This window comes from Trachurus japonicus, chromosome 3 (genome assembly GCF_045865225.1).
Source record: "Trachurus japonicus isolate A0001 chromosome 3, Traja_1.0".
Taxonomy (NCBI): domain Eukaryota; kingdom Metazoa; phylum Chordata; class Actinopteri; order Carangiformes; family Carangidae; genus Trachurus; species Trachurus japonicus.
The window spans coordinates 11,197,723-11,215,700 of NC_140909.1; the positions used below are offsets into that span (position 1 = coordinate 11,197,723).

General features: G+C 41.4%; 1 protein-coding gene across 9 annotated transcripts in view; it reads right to left on the bottom strand.

The window, feature by feature from the left end:
• Positions 1 to 523: 523 nt before the first annotated feature.
• Positions 524 to 17,978, bottom strand: part of zfhx3b (zinc finger homeobox 3b) — a 327,377-nt gene continuing 309,922 nt past the window's right edge. For all 9 annotated transcript variants that reach the window (XM_085761295.1, XM_085761312.1, XM_085761304.1 and 6 more), the window contains 4 exons: positions 17,706 to 17,906; positions 13,658 to 13,781; positions 7,658 to 13,261; positions 524 to 7,259 (listed from right to left, as the gene is read on the bottom strand). In XM_085761295.1, coding sequence (XP_085617421.1) covers positions 5,509 to 7,259; positions 7,658 to 13,261; positions 13,658 to 13,781; positions 17,706 to 17,906 — 7,680 coding nt within the window. In that variant the 3' untranslated portion in view covers positions 524 to 5,508. The remainder of the gene's footprint in view (positions 7,260 to 7,657; positions 13,262 to 13,657; positions 13,782 to 17,705; positions 17,907 to 17,978) is intronic.

Sequence of the window (17,978 nt, forward strand, 5' to 3'; positions counted from 1 at the left end):
ACTTCTGTTGCAGTTTCCCAAACACACCACTGGGTGTTACTTTTTTTTCTTCCTTTTTTATAGACAGTAGAAGATGTAAAATGACATACTCAGCAATTGTATCACTGTAACATACACATAGACACAAATGCTATTATGTTCTATGGTGTCTGTTTGACACAAGATGTCATCTTGATGTAAGCAAATACAAGATATTTCTAACTATCCCAGTTATGAATATGGGAAAATGTGTTATCATTCTTACATACAAGCCAATGTAGAATTGTTGAAATAACTGAAAGCTTAAACTTAGTTGTTGCCATTAAGTGTACAAAGAAAACTGACAGGTCTTTTACGATATGTGTGAAAATATCTCTGTGTCTGTTGTCAACTCTGGCTTTTAAGGATCAAATTATTTTACTCAGTACAAAGGGAAAAAAATGGGTAATTTTTCTGAGTACATTTTTTTCAATTCTCTGAGTAGTTTGTGACAGCAAGTGATCAAATCTCACAACACAGAAAGATGAGTCCAAACCAGTGCAAATTATGCTCATACTTTTTTAATGTATCACAATGAGCAAGAAACATACTTGATGAAATATTTTCAAAGGAGTATATTCAATTACCATCTACAATCAACTTAACTAGGACAACAAGGTTTTGTGACAAAAGTTTCTTTAAAAGTCTGAAGTTCCACGTGGTTGTATGTATGTTAGTTTCCATGTAATTTGGTACAGTTTGGAAATCTTCATCATATAATTACAGTAACAAAAAAGCTAACAAGACTACAGTATAGAAAAGACATCAAGAACAACATTTTTGGTTTAACTTGCTCTTTTTTGTACATTGCAAGGCTGTTTTTTTCTACCCTCGGATGGGCTGCCTGGAGCCACAGAGCCATGCTTATGAGGCTCGAAGGAGGAGTAATTCAAGGAAACAAAAAGAAAAACTAAAAGCATAAAAAAACATTGTGGCACCAGAAGTCACAAAAGGAACAGAGAGCTCCAAGTAACAGTTCATCTTTGAAGTTGGAGCAAATGGTTGTTTGGTTGTTAGTTTGGTTGTTAATTTTGGTTAATACGCTTTTTTAGTGTAACTGCCTCATTAAGAATGACAGCTTCGAGAACCCGTCCCCTCTCTCTGTTATTAATTTCTCTTTTTAGATAATGTAATCAACAGAGAGAGGGGTGAGCCGCCATTTGACTGGAGAGCTTTACTTGTCAACCAGAGACAAGCACGAGGAAATGAAACGGGTAGCAACATGAACTGGGAGAAATGAAGCAAGCATCTCTGTCCATCCTGTCCTGAAATTTGGAAAATGTCCATCAAAGAGCAGAAGCAGAGGCAGAGCTGGAGAAAGAAAGAGACAGACAGAAAGGAGAAAGAGGCAGCTGGAGCCACTTAAGTTCAGTTTCATCTAAGGACTTTCCTCTCTGTGTCACACATGTCCATTGGTTCCAGAGTCCATTCCCGTTACAGAGTTGTCAGTAATCAAATAAGGAGGTGGTTTTAAAGCTGTTTGGAGCCTGCCTTCGGCTCCCATGCCCAGTTTTGGTGTGCCCACAGCCTCTCATGTCCTCCTGACGAGATCTCCAAGATTTCCCAGAGTCCTTTTTTTTCTTTTTATTCCTTCTTCATCTCAAAAGAAAAAAAAAAGTTGATGTCTTGTTTTAAATATATCTATATCTGTATACAGGTACACGTTCGTTTTCACAGTGGGCAAAAGATGACCTCTACAGCAAAACCTTGCCTTTATCTCTCTTTTTGTAAATGTCCTTTAAAATCAAGTATCCCAATGTAAGTCAGTGGACCCAATTATCCACAATAAGGTTTTGTGCCACAATAAAATATACACTTATCTGGGGCACAACTTGTAATTTTTTTTTTCTTTTTGTTTCAACTGCATAAAGCTTTGGCCACATTCATATATTCAATCAAAGTAAAAACTGCTCAGTGCTTCGGTATCATCATTCTCATTTCTGATCATTAGCTTTAAAATTGGATTTTCTAAATTTCAGTTATTCATAATCCAGCTTTGTGGTTCAGTTTGTTTTGGTGTGTAACACAAAAATAAAATAAAAGGCAAACAAGAAAAATTGAATTGATGCTGGCTCTTATGAAACACACACACAAACATACAAACTCACACACAGTCCATGCTGGCTGAATCTAATGCAGAGACCTCAACTTTGTCTTCCACAGAAGAGCCCAAAAGATTACACTTTGGAAATAAGAGAGCAAACAGTATCATTGAGACAATGAATATAAAGAACATTATCACACCATAAAGTGGCCAGGTCATATTTTTTGTTTTTGTTTCTTAATTTCAGCAATTCAAATTAAAGCTAGTGTTAATTTATGATAAAAAGTAATATACAGAAACTAAAATACAAATACAAATACTTATAAGAAAATAACAATACATGTCTGACATTGTCTGAAAATTAAAATAAAGCAAACATATTTGAGAAAAACTGTACAACTTAAGATTTTTCCAAAATAAGAAAGTACATATGAACAGTATTTCAGGGAACTGGACTTTAGAGAATTAACAAGCTTGCAGACCAAATCTACTGACTTTCAACAGCATGCTGTAGCATTAACACCAAAGCACATTGCTCTGCAAGACGTAGCACTTTAAACACACTTCTGAGATTGTGCCTTGTATTCATTAGGGCAAATACATTGGCTATACCAAAGTGGCCAAAAGTAGTTTTTCACAAATTTAAATATGTTAGGGTTTTGGTTTAAAAAATAAAAATTTTAGTTCATCAGATCATCAGTGAGAAAAGGTGGGGATACGTATGCACATCCATTTCCATTGCAGTAAAATGAAGTGGGGGACTTCTTTGGGCATGAAAGCATCCTAACTATTTGAAACCAAGGGACATCTTCAAAAAACCTCCTACTTTTTCCAGAAATAATGCTTTGGAATGAAGATGTCCCTTAAGATCTGTAAGCTATGTGTGGAAGTGGCACCCTGCAGACACATGGGACAAGTCACTGGTGGATTTCCCAAGAAGGGGGCAACGACACCTCAGCAAAACAACCATCATTTCCCTCTGAGACTAGTTGTATGTTGACTGGCATAAATGTTACTAAACCTATGAGACGCATCAGTACCAGATGTATTATATACATTTTTTGGTAACCACTATTACTTGCTTAACAAGTGAGCAACAACCTTGACTGGATGGAGGGATTTTCAGCAATGTTCCATGCCAGCACAAAATGACATATGGAGGTCACTTTGTTCAGCAACCAATGATGCAAAAATGTACACAACAGTTTACAGTCACTTTAAAAATGAGGAAAAAAAAAAAGATTGTGACAATTCAAAGCAATTAAATGAAATACGATCAGTCCTTGCTTAAGAAAAATCCATTGTGATATTTGGAATGCACTGTTCTTTACAAACGTTATAGATCATTGGCTTTAAACATTGGTCTGTTCAAAATGAAAATCGGCAAAATGTCCTTTGGAACATATATTCACAGTCTTCAAAGTTCCGTTTTTGCAACAAGAAAAAAAAAAAGGTGTTGCAGAGGCAAGAAATTGGTTTATTGTTTGTTTTAGTTAAAGCTTAGCCAAAAGCAAAATGAGCATGCATCTAGGTACTCTTTTTTTCTTTCAAAATTCTACATTAGCAGCAAAACGTATGTCCTTGAAGACCAGACCTTATACATTTTCTTTAAAAAATGGACATTTGAATGTGACAAAAAAGTCAAACAAAGATTAATAACCTCTATCTTACAAACTGCAATGGCTCTGTAACGGTGCTACTCCACAATGCAAGGACAAGGGCCCTTTTTGGTTTTTGGTATTTACGTAAAAAAGCTACCTGTTTGCTTGCAAAGAAGCAAATACGGCAACTCTGATGCGTACTCCTTTATCTTTTAAAACTTTGTTTTCTTTCCTCTAAAAACAGCAACAAATTCTCAAGTATAAAGAAGCCTCTTTTCTCATCTTTATGCACCAATGGTGAAAGTGTTTAGTCTTTGGATTTTCTTTTTGTCTTAAAGCGTGAGAATTATTATTAGTATTCTTTTTTCATTTTCATTTATGACAACAAAAATGTCAAAATGAAAATAAAGACTGTAGCCACACTACATGAAGAACAAAAGACCTGCTTTGTAGTGTACATATCTACAAACACAGGAGAGCAGAGGAAAATAAGTGCGAAGAGAGGAACAAGTAGAGTGAGAAATAGAAGTCAGACAGTGATAAGTGCACAAAGGTAACACAAAAATTAAATAAAATAAAACTTTCAATATTTCACCCAGGATCTTTTTCGTTGTGGTTAGCGCATCACCAACCATACCATAAAATTTAAATAATTCTACAAGAGGATCCTTCCTTGTCAGGAGGGGCATTTGGGTGAATGTTTCCCAAGAAGTTGAGAATAAGACAGAAATAAAGTTTAGATAAATTACCTGTCCATAAATCTAGTCTATCGGAATGACCAAGACAACATCAAATGAAGCGTCTTAAAGTTGGACAATACAAAAGCTAAATGTACACAAAGTTTTTTTCAACCTACCATACTGTTTAAATTCATTTCCAATGCAACAATCTACTTAACAGCAAAAATGTTCATATCTATCATAAATACAGAAGGTTGTTTTTTTTTTTTTAATCAAAACTCTTTTCATCGCCCGTTATTATGTCTGCAATGCTCTCCTTGTCTGGGTACAATGGGATTGCTATTTCCCCCCTTTTAAAAGGATTTCTAATGTCAAAATCAGCAAATCATTTACCCTTTTTGAATGCCCAGAAACAATGCCTTATTAAAATTTCATTCAACTTAAAACTTTATATTATTAAATCAAGTTCTGAAAGAAGAAAAAAAATGCTCATCTCCTGTTGGAAACAAAAGGTGTAAAACATGGATTTCTGTAACAGAAAAACAACTGTGAGCTGTTGACCTGAGAATAAAATAGACATTACATTATTCTTTTAGTTTTGCAAGCCATTGGTATCTGAATGCTTAAATAGCAAGAAAACGGATAGACTATTCTCCCATACAGTACATACTGGCTTTTTGTGACTGTGCTATTAAGTAGAAATTATTACAAAACAAAGGGACAGCTTGTTGACTCGTGTTTCTTCAAAAGGGTTCTTGGGCCATTTGTCAACTTTGAGGCAGTCCATTGCCATACAGTACAGCATTCCTCTACCATTACCCAAAACATAACTGCAGCGATCTTTTGTATTCTCATATATTAGTATGCATGTATTCAGTTGAGTAAAAAAAACAAAAACAAAACAAAACAAAACAAAAAACAAACAAAAAAAAACAATACGAAACGAAAACCAGCATGTTGATATGGGAAAACAATCCACTAACATTTAAATTTTTGGTTACAAGCTTTGGAATTGCAGTTAGTCTTTACACATCTTTTTCTGAAATTGGTTTGTATACTTTTAATGTATTCTTAACATTGCTGCTTTTTATGTTTTTTCCATTTGTGTTTTTTTTTGTCTTTTTTTTTAGTGTTTTTTAAATATTGTCCATCACTGAAAGCTCTTTTACAATCTGATGGAGTCTGTTCCTACACTAGCAAGATTACTACTACAACTACTACTGTCTTTGACAAAGCCTGGCTGCTGTGGCTCCTCCGCCATCCTGCCCAGCCTGTCTGCTGACTTCTGACTGCTGTCAGAGTCAGACTCGTCGGTAAAGACGTCTGTTGGTATCGAGGTCTGAACTCCTGAGGTGCTCAATGAACTTGAGGTAACCGTTGAAGGTGAGGACACTGGAGGAAAAGAGGAGGAAGAAGAGGAGGGACTGGCATTGGGCTTCCCAGCTAAAGCTCTGGAGAAAGGGGCCTGGGGCCAGGGTTTGCCGGCAGCTGTGGTGTTGAGTGGGGTAGAAGAGGAGGAGCACAAGGAAGAGGAGACAGCAGAGGATGGCATGGTGGCTGATGTTGTTGGCGGGGGAGGGGGGCTGCTGATGGGATGAGTGGCAGACTGCGAGGTAGATGCGGTGTTAGGATTGGGGAAGCAGGCTGAAGAGTGAGGTAATAAACTAGTAGCGTGCTCTTTGGCATTTCTGGCTGATCGCTTGATTGTTCTGTGTTTGTGCAATGCCGATTCCAGGTGTTGACTGAGTGCTTTCTCCCCATCCAACGTAGTGTCACAAGCCAGGCAGTCATAGAGACTTCCAGCCCCTGCACCTACGCCACCGGGGACACGCAGCAACATCTCTTGCAGGTTTGCCACAGACTGACCGAAAAAACAGTTCGTTTTAAGGTGGGTAATAGCCGCTTCCTCCTTGGTGAAAACTGCTTGACATTTGCGGCATGCCAGTTTATACTGCACCTTGGGGACGATGTACTGGTCTAGAAGGGGGTTACCAGCTTTGCCATCCATCTCGTTTTGCTCAGAGGGTACTTTATTATGAGAAGAGGAGGAGGAGGAGGAGGAAGAGGAGGAGGAAGTTGGGGGTACACCGTGGGAGTTGCCCTTTTGCTCCTCCGTTTTCACTGGATCTTTGGCAGATTCTTTACGATCCCCCAAGGATTGAGAGGGAACAGGAGTTTGGCTCGCCTTGGGTTGCTGGATCTGCTGAAGCTGACGCTGTTGCTGCTGTAGTGCCTCCTGCAAGCTCTGCTGATATTGCTGGTAATGCTGCAGCAGGGACCCTGGAGACAGGCCCATCAGTGCTTGTGACAATGCTGGGTTGTAAGGGAAGAGACTTTCCATACCATACATTGGCTGCAGGTAGCCCCCTTGGAGAGCTCCAGGGATCTGTGGGGTGTAATACGGGGAAAAGCCAGGCATGAAGTAGGGGAGGAACTGGTTTGTGAGAAGAGCTGTGGGATCAGATGCCAGGGCAGCCTGCAGAGCTTGAAGCTGGGCAGCGTCCACCACATACTCCATGCCAGGTGTGGGCATAGAGGTGGCAGGTACCGCTGTGTCTGGTTTCTCCTTCTTGGCGCTGGCAGCAGAAATAGAAGGAGCAGGGGTGCTTCCTGTTGATGATGGGGTTGGGGGCTTCTCTGCTTTTTCCTTGGGCTTCTCCTTCTCTCTTACCCTCTCAGCATCACGTTCTTTGGGGGGTTCTGGCCGGGAGCCGGACTGGGCGATTGAAGAACTGGAGTTCGATGTGGACGTGGGGCTTGAGTGGGAAGCAGATGTGTTGGTCTGGGCTGGGCTGGATGCGGCAAGAGACGATGAGGAGGGAGGCTTGTTGGGCAATCCGGATGTAGGGAGGCTAGGTGAGGGAACACTGGCACCAGGCATGTTCAGGAGGTTTGAAGGTTTTGGAGGAGTTAAAGCTGGAAATATTTCAAATACAGACAAAAATTTAAGAGTTAGTATTTACACATATTTACTGGTAACTGAACACCAAAAATGAATTTCATTATATACTAATACATTCAGAAAAGGCAAATCAAATCATTATGAATTAATTAGTTTATGTGCCAGCATAATTGAGGAGGCATTACACAGATTGATGGAAATAGAAATTATTTCAAAAGGGCAAGAAATATTGTGTTCTAGTTTTTTACTGACTAGGTATTACGCTGAAACACAATATTATTGCTTCAAGTAATGACTGGCAGTTGTTTGAATTATGTGTTAATTATGTCTACTTTCAGCAGAAAAAAGCACCTACACATCAAAGTTGATCATTCTATCAGTGACTAAATGCAAAAAATATTACGTAGCCTACCTGAATTCGATGAGTTAAAGCTGGAGAGAGAGGGGCTGCCAACCCCTGGCAAAAGGACAGGTGGGATGCCTTGCAGATTTGAATAAGCTGACTGGAGATTCAGAGCCTGCATTGCAGGGTTATCAAACATCCCTTGCTGCTGCATGGCCTGCTGCTGTGCCAGTCCTAAAACTTCATTGGCCTTCTTAATGCGATCCATCTCTTGCTGGGCCATAAGTTGGCGGACAGTGGCTGGGTCAAAGTATTCTTTTTCCTTATCGATCTGGCTGCCAATGGTATCCTTCACCTTAGAGATGTGTTGCTGGGAGAAAATGTGATCACGGATAGAGAGGCGAGCACTGTACTTGACACCACACAAAGTGCACTCAGTCCTCGGCCCCTCGTAGGATGTCTGATTTATTCCGAAGTGCTTGGCCATGTTGAGCTTTGCCTTTTTCTCCTTGGCACGAGCATTTTGAAACCACACCTGAACCACTCTCTTTGGAAGTCCAATGTCATTACCAAGTACCTCACATTCCAGCATTGTGGGAGTCCTGTAGTCGTTAAAACAGGATTTCAATACTTTCAGCTGGAGGTTAGTCATCTGGGTTCGAAAGCGCTTTTGGCCAGGTCGATCTCCGCTGTCGATACTCCTAGTACCTGAGGCTCCAGGACTTGGAGAGCAGGGGTCAGCCAGACTGGACGTCTCACTGTGGTCAATGATATGTTCATTTTCATAGTCCTTAGCGTAATAGCTTGTTGCAGGGCTAACAAGCCCAGAGGACATCTGGTCATCATTTTCAAGGAGGGCGGCGGAGCCTCCAGACTTAGACAGGTAATCACTATTCTGGCTGTGCTTTGCATCAGCACTGTCATTATCAGCATTGGCCTCATCACCTGTTGTTGTGTCAGTGATGGCTGTATTCACAGAAGAGCAGTCGTCATTATCCAGTTTACTCTGATCAAAGCTGAGGTTAACAGAGGACATGGTTGCAGTCTCAAAATCCTCCATTCCCTCAACTTTAATAGATGAAGGGCTCAGTAGAGCCCTGGGAGACAAATCCAAGCCTTTGTTCACTGGTGACATGGAGGAGCTTTGTCCATCACTGTTTGAAGGGGCTAGTTGGGAGTAATTTGACGCCTCTAGAGCATCCATTTTTATTTGCATACTCTCCTGATCAGGTAGCAAACCACTGAGAGTTAAATTATATCCAGCACGTTTGGCTTCATGCCAGTGACGAGAACGAATGTGTGCCTCTAGGGCTGTTTTTGCTTTAAAAAGAGCTCGACAAAAAGGGCACCTTCGATGAGCTTGAGCTGGCCCTACTGCTCTGAACTGGCCTTTTCTCTCTCGAGCTCTGGTGTTTTGGAACCACACTTGCACTACTCTTTTTTTTAATCCAACCTCATGAGCAATGTGGTCGAGCATTTTACGTGTAGGATTTGAATCTAATAAATACTTCTGATAAAGGACCTCCAGCTGCTCAGGTGTGATGGTGGTTCTGAGCCGCTTGTCTCTCTGTGGCTCTTCTCCACTGTTTGTGCTGTCGTTCTCTCCCGGGCTTGTGCCAGCTTTCTCCTCTAACTTCCTCTTCAGGGAGTTCATGGTGGAGGTGGGGGTGGACGGAGAGGTGGCAGAGCTGCTGGGGATCTGTGGCATTGCCCCAGAGAGTAGCTGACTTGCCAGTAGAGGATTGCTGGGATCAAATAGCATGAAAGGCATGTCAAGTGGACGGTCGAGGAATTGAGGGTGGATGAATTGATTTTGCACAGAAAGGAAGTGTAATTGCTGGTGTTCCTGCCAGTGCTCAAAGGAGGGGAAGCCAATCTTGCACTGCTCACACTGGTATGGGATCATCTGTTGTGACAGTTGTTGTGTGGCAGAGGTCAGGTGTGCATTGAGGCTCATGTGAGAGCTTTGCGACGAGGCTTGGCTTGTCTGAGAGGCTGATGGACCACACTGCTGTTGTTGCTGAGAGAAGGAGGGAGACGAATGTTTGATGGGCTTGGAAATACTTTGCATCTTCTCTTCTCTCTGAGGTCTGTGGTGTTGTTCCTCAGGTTGGGGTTGATGCACAATTTCCTGCTTGATAGAGGTTTGGGTTTCTCTTGGATCAACAGAAAGATCTGGTAACAGCTTGGGCTTCTCATCGTAGAGGTTCGAGGTGGATGCTGGTGATGCCTCCTCTTTCTCAGAAGACGGGAGGTGTGAGAATGCCGAAGTGGAGGGTGCGAGTGGGCAGAGACTTGAAGATGACGGCATTGGGGTGTGACAGGAAGACCCAGAGGGAGTATAACATTCATTGGAAAGATCCAGTGAATCCTCATTTTGGCTGTCATACTGTCCTTCCTCATCTTCATCTTTGTAACACAGCTTCTTTTGGTGTTTTATTAGATCAAATATGCGCTGGAAAACCAGACTGCATTTCTTGCACTGGTAATTCAGATTCGAGGTGCGGATATAGCGGTCATTTGACAGTTCTCGTCTTTCACCTTCTTTAGCTCCGTCACCTTGGTTTTCGTAATTCTTCCTGGCCTTCTGGCGAGCATTTTGGAACCACACAACAATAACACGGGTGGGGAGGCTCAGAAGGTTGGAGAGCTGTTCAAATTCATCATCTTTAGGATAAGCATTGGCATCAAAGAAGTCTTGTAGGACTCTTAGCTGGTAGTCAGTAAACCTCGTCCTGGATGATCTCTTACTTCCATATAATTCCTGTTTCTGTGGTTCAGGTGAAGGAGGTTTAGAGTCAATCTTTGTGTCTTCTAGAGTTGTTGTTGGTGGATTATTGAAATTGTATGGTGAATCTTTGTTGCGCTGTCTCTCTTTAAAAAGGGTGTTTCTGAACCAATGCTTAATGACTTTCTGTGGAAGCCCCGACTTGTCTGACATCTCTTTGATCTGTTCCTCATTTGGTGAATTGTTAATATCAAAGTACTGTCTCAGGACCCTAAGCTGGTCATCAGTGATGCGTGTTCGTGGCCTCTTGTTCTGCTGCTGCTGTAGCATGGCTGGTGTAAGCTGCTGTTGGTAGAGCTGAGCTAGGTCTGATGCCAGGCTTGGCTCAACTGATGGTAGCTGTTGAGTCAACTGAGTGGGCAAAGACTGCAGAGACATAGGCTGCATCATGAGGGGCGAGAAGAGGGGCAGATCCATTGGCATGGTCATTTGTGCCATTGAAACTTGTGGCTGGGGGGTAGGTACAGTTGGAGGTGTGAGGGAGGCCGAAGAGACAGGAATATTTGGTGTGGGAGCTCTTTGGGGCGGAGGAGGAGGTGGAGGAGGAGGCGGTGGAGGAGCTGGAGCAGCCTCTGGTGTAGGGGGTCTCAGTGGATACAGTTTATCATAATGCTCTCTGTATTCCTTGGCAAACCTCTCAAGGGATCGAAATGGAAAGAAAGCCTGGTGGATATGCTCCTGGTGACTCTTCAGAATCAGTATGTTTGAAAAGAGCTTGCCACAGGCTTCACATTCCAGTTTCTCTAATCCCTCAATGGGGTCCACCACTCTTGTTATCCCACCTGGACCACTTGATCCTGGAGGTCCAGCTGTCTTTTTCTGAGCTTTCTGTTTATTTTCATTGTACTGAATTACTAGCTCAAACCCAAAATTTTCCAGCAAGGCTTTAGTTGCATTTCCTCGAGCATCTGAGGCAATCCTTGGTGGAGGCAATCCATCGTGGTTCACGTTAATTGAAATGTGCTGAATGTCCTTCTTTTCTTTTGGCTTGCCGTCTGTAGAATCCTTAACATATTCCTCATTTTTTTCAGTTGTGTCCTTCTCTCTTTGCGTTTCTCTGTCTTTGTCATTGTGAGAGGAAGGAGGTTTCTGCTTTTTGTCAGTCTGCTGGAGGAGAGCTGCACTTTGCTGCAGCAATGCCATCTGACTCTGAGCCTGTGAGTGAGCCTGCTGCTGCTGTTGCTGCTGCTGCTGTTGTTGCTGCTGCTGCTGCTGCTGTTGTTGATGTTGCTGCTGAAGATGGTGGTGCATCAACTGCTGCTGCAAGCAACTCTGCTGGGCCTGTTGAGCTGAGTTTTTGAGATCTTCCAGCAGCGAGGAGGTGGATGATCCTAGGCCAAGTGCTGAGTTAGTGAGGTTGATTTCTGGGTTCAGCTGAAATTCTGCTCCTGGGATATAGAAAGGGAAAAGCAACTGCTGTTGTTGTAGGGGGAGAAGTGCATCAGTTGTCATTGGGAAGTGCTGCAGAAGTGCTGGGTTGAATAGCTGTGATTGTAAAAGAGCAGCCTGCTGCTGGAGCTCTTGCTGAAGCTGAGCTTGAGCTTGGGCCTGAGCCTGAGCCAACTGCTGCTGCTGCTGAAGCTGTTGCTGTTGTTGCTGTTGTTGTTGTTGTTGTTGTTGCTGCTGCTGCTGCTGCTGCTGCTGCTGTTGTTGTTGTTGCTGTTGTTGTTGTTGCCCCCTAGCTGACAGCATGTCTGAAAATTTTGTCTTTTTCACCTCATGGTTCTCTGATGGTGAGGAATGGCAGCTCACTGTAGAATTGCCTTGGCTTTCGATGCAGTGACTCATGTGGTTTCCTCCAAGAATGCTCTGAGTTGTTTGAGATACAGAGGAACTGTGGTTGGTGGAGCTAGTAGTTGAGTTAGTTGCTGGGCTTGGACTAGATGTTGAAGTGCTGATGCTGGACCCTCCGCCACTCAAGCCAGGTGTACTCGCAGTGCTAGTGATTCCTCCTGCCGCTTCAAGTTTGGCCGCCCTGGCTTTGGTCTGGTGTAGAACAGAGCGCATGTGGATCTCCAGAGTAGAGCTCTGGCTATATGCCACGTTACAAGTGCTGCATTTGAATGGCTTGTTGTCAGGGCTGCTGGTAGGCTCAGGCTGACCAGTAGTGGACTCCTGCAGAGCTCGCTTCACCTTGTGTAGGTGGGAGACAGAGTTATAGTGAACCAAAAGAATGTTCTTCTGTGTAAAAGATTCTTTGCAGACAGTGCACTTGAAGGGACGAGATGGATCCAAAAACTTCTCCATAGTAAAGTTGGGGCCCTTTCTGAATGGCAAAGCACGTTTAGGTTCAGATCCAGAATCTTCCTGCAGTGAGCCAGAGTCACTGCCTGTTGGGCTTTGTTTCTCTTCTGGGTCACTGTCATCTCCCTCTTTGTCATCTTCTCCTAGACTCCCATGCTCCTCACCAAGGGATGGGTCTCCCATTATCATAATGTCACCATTCATCAATAAGCCCCCATAAAGCTGCTGAATATCAGCTTCACTCAGCTCCAGGTGGCTTGTTTCTAGATGTTTCTTCAAGGCCTGCAGTGTTCTGAAGCTTCGCTGGCAAAGGCAGCACATTGTAGCTGCTCTGATCACATGGTATTGTGAATGGAGCTGCAGTTTCTCCACTGTTTTGAAGGCCAGGCTGCATTGGTTACAGCGGTACTTGTAGACATGGCGATCTGAAACAGGCAGCTGGGGCCTTTTGTTGTGAACTTCATTGAAGTGCATCTGAAGAGAATTGGACGACTTGAACACTTGATTACAGCCTTTTTTCCAACACAGAAATCCTGTGGCATCATCCCTCTCCGATTGTTGATCTTCCAGAGGCGACTTGCGAGCTTCCGCTACTTCTGTAGGGAGTGACACCCCCTTCTCTGGATCAGCATCTGATGCATCTGTGAACAAATAAATGAAAAGAAAAGAGAACTTCATTAGAGTGTGTGCAACATCATATCATATAGCAGGTGAATACAAACCATAATTCACATTATCTTTTTGTGAGTGAAGAGTGCAACGTCTCACATTAAGCTGTCTGTGAAAAATGGAACAAACCTTTACCACACAATTCTGCTGTAAAAACACTAAAATGGCTGAGTAATGGTTCTTTATTTCCCCTCTATGTAATGACAACTAATGACCTAGTTCTAAAGTAATAAAACTCTGTCTAATTTATTGAACTGTCAGCCACGATGACCCAGAATGATAATGTCTCATTACAGACTGCAAAGGTCTTTTCAGAAAACTTTTGGCAAGATACTTTAAAGTTACCCCCAGCAGAGTTAGATACTAACCAGCTTGCTTCTTTGCATCTTCAGCATTAGAATTGGCTGTGGCGTGAGGGGTGCTCTGGGACTCTCTGTCTGGACTAGGTACTGGTATGAACATGCTTGCTGGCAGTACTTCACTTGCTGTCACCTGGTAAAACAAAGCACAAAAAACACAAAATTTAATATTGCAATTTCAATTCAAGGAAAATACAAATTTACAAAAAAAAACAAGGCGGCGGTTTAAACAGATTGATTAAGTATACATTATCACACAAAGCATAAAAAAGAATAACAAAAAGAGATTGAATGCTGAGAGTATATTTGTACCTTACTGTTTTCATATAAAGCAATCAACGCGTGTGTACATGTGCATACAAATGATCATACCCATATATATAGTTTTATATATACCATTCACAGAATATAAAGTTTCACAGCCCTTTGTTTTGTCTTGAGCATAGTTCTGCTGCAGCCAATTACAGAGATGGACCTCATGTCATACAGTATCTCAGCCAGCTGAAAGCTTTATTAGGATGTGCTAATAAAATAGGACTAATGAAAACAACTCAACTGTAATAAAAGGAAATGGTAGGTAAACTAAATCTAGCCATATTACACTTTCAAAGCTTTCTACTGATTTCTCAGTAGAAAAGTTGTGTCACTTAAATTAAAAATCATTCAATTTAAGAAGAATTGCTAAATTAGGCTGTGTGCTCCGTAATAAAACAGCAAAATCAAAAGAAAACAGTTTCATTGCTGATAAATGTATGCGTTTTAAGTTTGAAAAAAAGAAAGAAAATGTTTTTCTTTTGCTTTTCTAATTCAAACATTTCAAGGATGAAAAGTATTGATTGAAGAAGTTCAGAGGAACCCTACTTCTCTGTGCTCTAAAAAGGTTGAAGTCAGTCATGTGTGAATGACGGCGACCTCCATTTATCCCTGCTGCACTCCTGCAACTTTCTTCCTATTTCATCTTTTGATATCCTCTTTTTACCCCTCAAACCTGATACTTCATCAGAATCACTCATTAACAGATCCCTATTTAGCAATAATCATCAGCTGAAACAAGGTGAGGTTGGAAGATGAGACGTTGTCTTTTTCACCTTCCCTCAATTAACTTCACAAACAGAGTAATCAGGTTTTCTCTCCGTGTTGAATTTTAATTCACAATTCTTCACCTTATCCTCCTCGTTTCATTTCTGTTCCACTGATACTTAATTTTAACTTCATTTTCGACACTTTTAAGACAGCCCACCTTTCACTCTTAGCTCAAAGACTTGTGATAGTCTTTTCAAGCCATATCAAATAAAGATGTCTCCAATGAGGGAGACAAAGGGGAAAAATGTCTTGGTGGATGTGAACGTCGACTCCCTGATTTGATTCTCATTGGTAACTTTTATCAAATGTCTTTACTCAGGTTCACCCAAAGTTCTACACTTCCTATAAATTTACACTGTAACATAATATAAGATCATTACTATTGCATACATAATATGTAAACACCATCACTTCATCATCATCAGATATTGTAAAATTGTATCAGTAGTTGTTCATCAAAAGAAATGTTTCTCAGATGAAATACACATCTGATGTAACTTGCATTGAAAAGAAAAAAAGATCTGTCTTCCTAAACTGTTGGTTAATTTACCATAAAGTATATGCCATATGCTTTCTAATCACCCCTCTAATAGACACAGATGAATGTACTGTAGCATGTCATGTAGCCAACAGTCCAGATCAAAATGGAGCAGAATTATCCTCAAGCAACAGGGGTTTCAGGGTTAAGCAGAACAGTCAACACTTCATCACGAAGTACAGAAAAAAAAGTTTGCAAGACAACATCCAATCATGTCCTTCTCTTTTTGTTACCCCCCTCTGTCTTTAAAATGAAAAGTGGTGAATTTATGCAGTGCAAGTGCAGAAAGTCACTAAAAAAAGTGAGGATTTACATTACAAAGTGGACTGTTTCTAGACAACTGCTTCATTAGACGATTAGAGAAAGGAACAGAGTATCCCAAGGTCACTTTTAATTTGGACCGCCTAATTGGCAAACATAGTTCAAAATGGCTATCATCCAGCCAGACTCAGAATTAATGAAGCACAATTATTTTCATTACCCCTATCTTATACAGACAGAATATGAGACATAGAGTGAGAGAGGAGGGAGGAGTGTGTGTACTAATATATACAGTGAGTCCAAAAGACCACAGAAGGTATTTTTTTTTATATAAATCTGTATCTACAAAATATAACCCTATACATAGATACTGTATGTGTGTATACATATGCACTGTATATACTGAATGTATGTTTGAGAGACAAGGGGTGGGGACAAGGGAGTGCAAATGCAATAAGTGGATGAAGGGTGGAAGAGTGAACGCATCATTATGCATGCTTGGCAAGAAACAAAAGTCACCTATTTCAGAATTAATTAGGCCCTTCTCCTTAGACAAGTGAAAAAGATGAAGTACATTTCCATCTGCATTCACTAGTTATAAAAAGGTGCTGACTTTAATGTATGTTATATTACCCCTGTTCTACCATGGTTCCTTTGTAGTGGCTCAGTGCATTACTACCGCCTGTAAGAGAAATACATTTTGCCATCTACCATACTAATGTGCTTGCCATTTACTGTCTAGATGGGGGATGAAGATGGCTAGGCAACAGACACAGCAATGTTTTATTTTTGACTGTCCAGCAAGCTATTTAGCTTCACAGGTTAGAACAGAACAAAGATTTGCTCAGGGATTTACAAGAAAATGATGAGCATTAAAGGAAAGAAATAATGTATTCTCTCATGGAGAGGGGTGCATCAGTGCACTGCAGCTGAGGTAAATCTACTGTAGGACTTGACAATCAGATATCACATGACTCACATTTGTACATCTCATTTCTCATAGGAATGGATGTGAACAATGACAGAAAGTTTTGTATTTCACTGTTTATGCACATATGCACCATTTATATATTAAACGTGATTGGCCTGATTTGTAGTGAATAACAGCATCAGCACTGTTTTGTACTCAAATTTCATGAAGTTATGAAACTGTTGATTAAATTTTGATTAACCTGTGTCACAATTATTTTAACATATTCATAATAAAAGACTGTTTTGACTTGCACACAGGTGATCATAGACATGGCAAGAATGTCACTGTAGTAATAAATTAACTGGGAGCTAAGAGACCTGCTTATCTTGAAATCATTAAAAAATCCAAAACAGATTATGAATTCCCCTCCCCAAATGACTGTGATTAGAGCAGAACTGGAAAAAGGCTCTCTGATGACGGGCGCATTAAGACAATGAAAATGAGGAGAAAAATATGCATCATAAAAAGGCCCAATCATTTCCAATGAGCCAATGGGATTGCCCACGGCCATTTCACAATTAACAGCATTCTTTGATAAAGGACTGAATGTTGGCAATTTAGAGGAGTGACGACAGGAATGACAATTACTCACATGGCTAAGGCAGCCACTCCAGGGCGAGCCATTGATTAAGAGTGAGTGACTCATCTTCTTGGCAAGGCCAAAAATCCTTCCACTGGTCCTTGACCTGACCCACTGCCTGCAGTAACAGTAACTGGCTATACTGTGTATAAGTAGGAATATGCTATAGAACAAAGAGCAGCTTCCACTCACTGTGGTTTCCTTATGTCTGACGCAAAACATAAATGACTGTGGAGATGACAGAATGAATCAAAACTTGGATTGGCGCTGTATATAATAACAGCTTACCCAGAAGGTATTTCTTCATCTATTGTGATTTTATTTCCATGGCATTCCCTGACTTATAAACTTCAGATAATGCATTTATTTTAATGCCTGTATTTTATCTTCTTTCAGACGGCCAAACTAAACAATGTGTATTTGCCAGGCCAAAATAACACATAGCCATCTTATCTAACTAAATAAATGCCAGCTTCAGGTTACCTTAAAATAAGCAGGATGGAAAAGAAAAGGACTCAAATGCATTGCTAGCAGAGGAACGTAAAAATGGACACTTCAACCCCGCAATTTTTCCAACTGGCATGTATGCAATCACACGCAAAACACACAACACGGGACTTACTGATGCAATCAGCTTATCGACACAGTCGGGCGCCACACTGTGGAGGTGTGTGAGGTGGAACTGCAGGTGGATCTTGTTGTTGAGCGTGTCCTGGCATAATGGGCAGCGTAACATGGGCTGGACAGAGTGCTGCGTCATCACGTGCATTCTGAGACGATTCAGGTCTGAATTGGTGAATTTGCAGTAGGGGCACTGGTACATCTGGAGGAAGGTGGAGACAGAGAGGAGAGAGGGGAGGTTGAAAAGGGCGTGGTGGGTCCAGTAGGCCTGCTG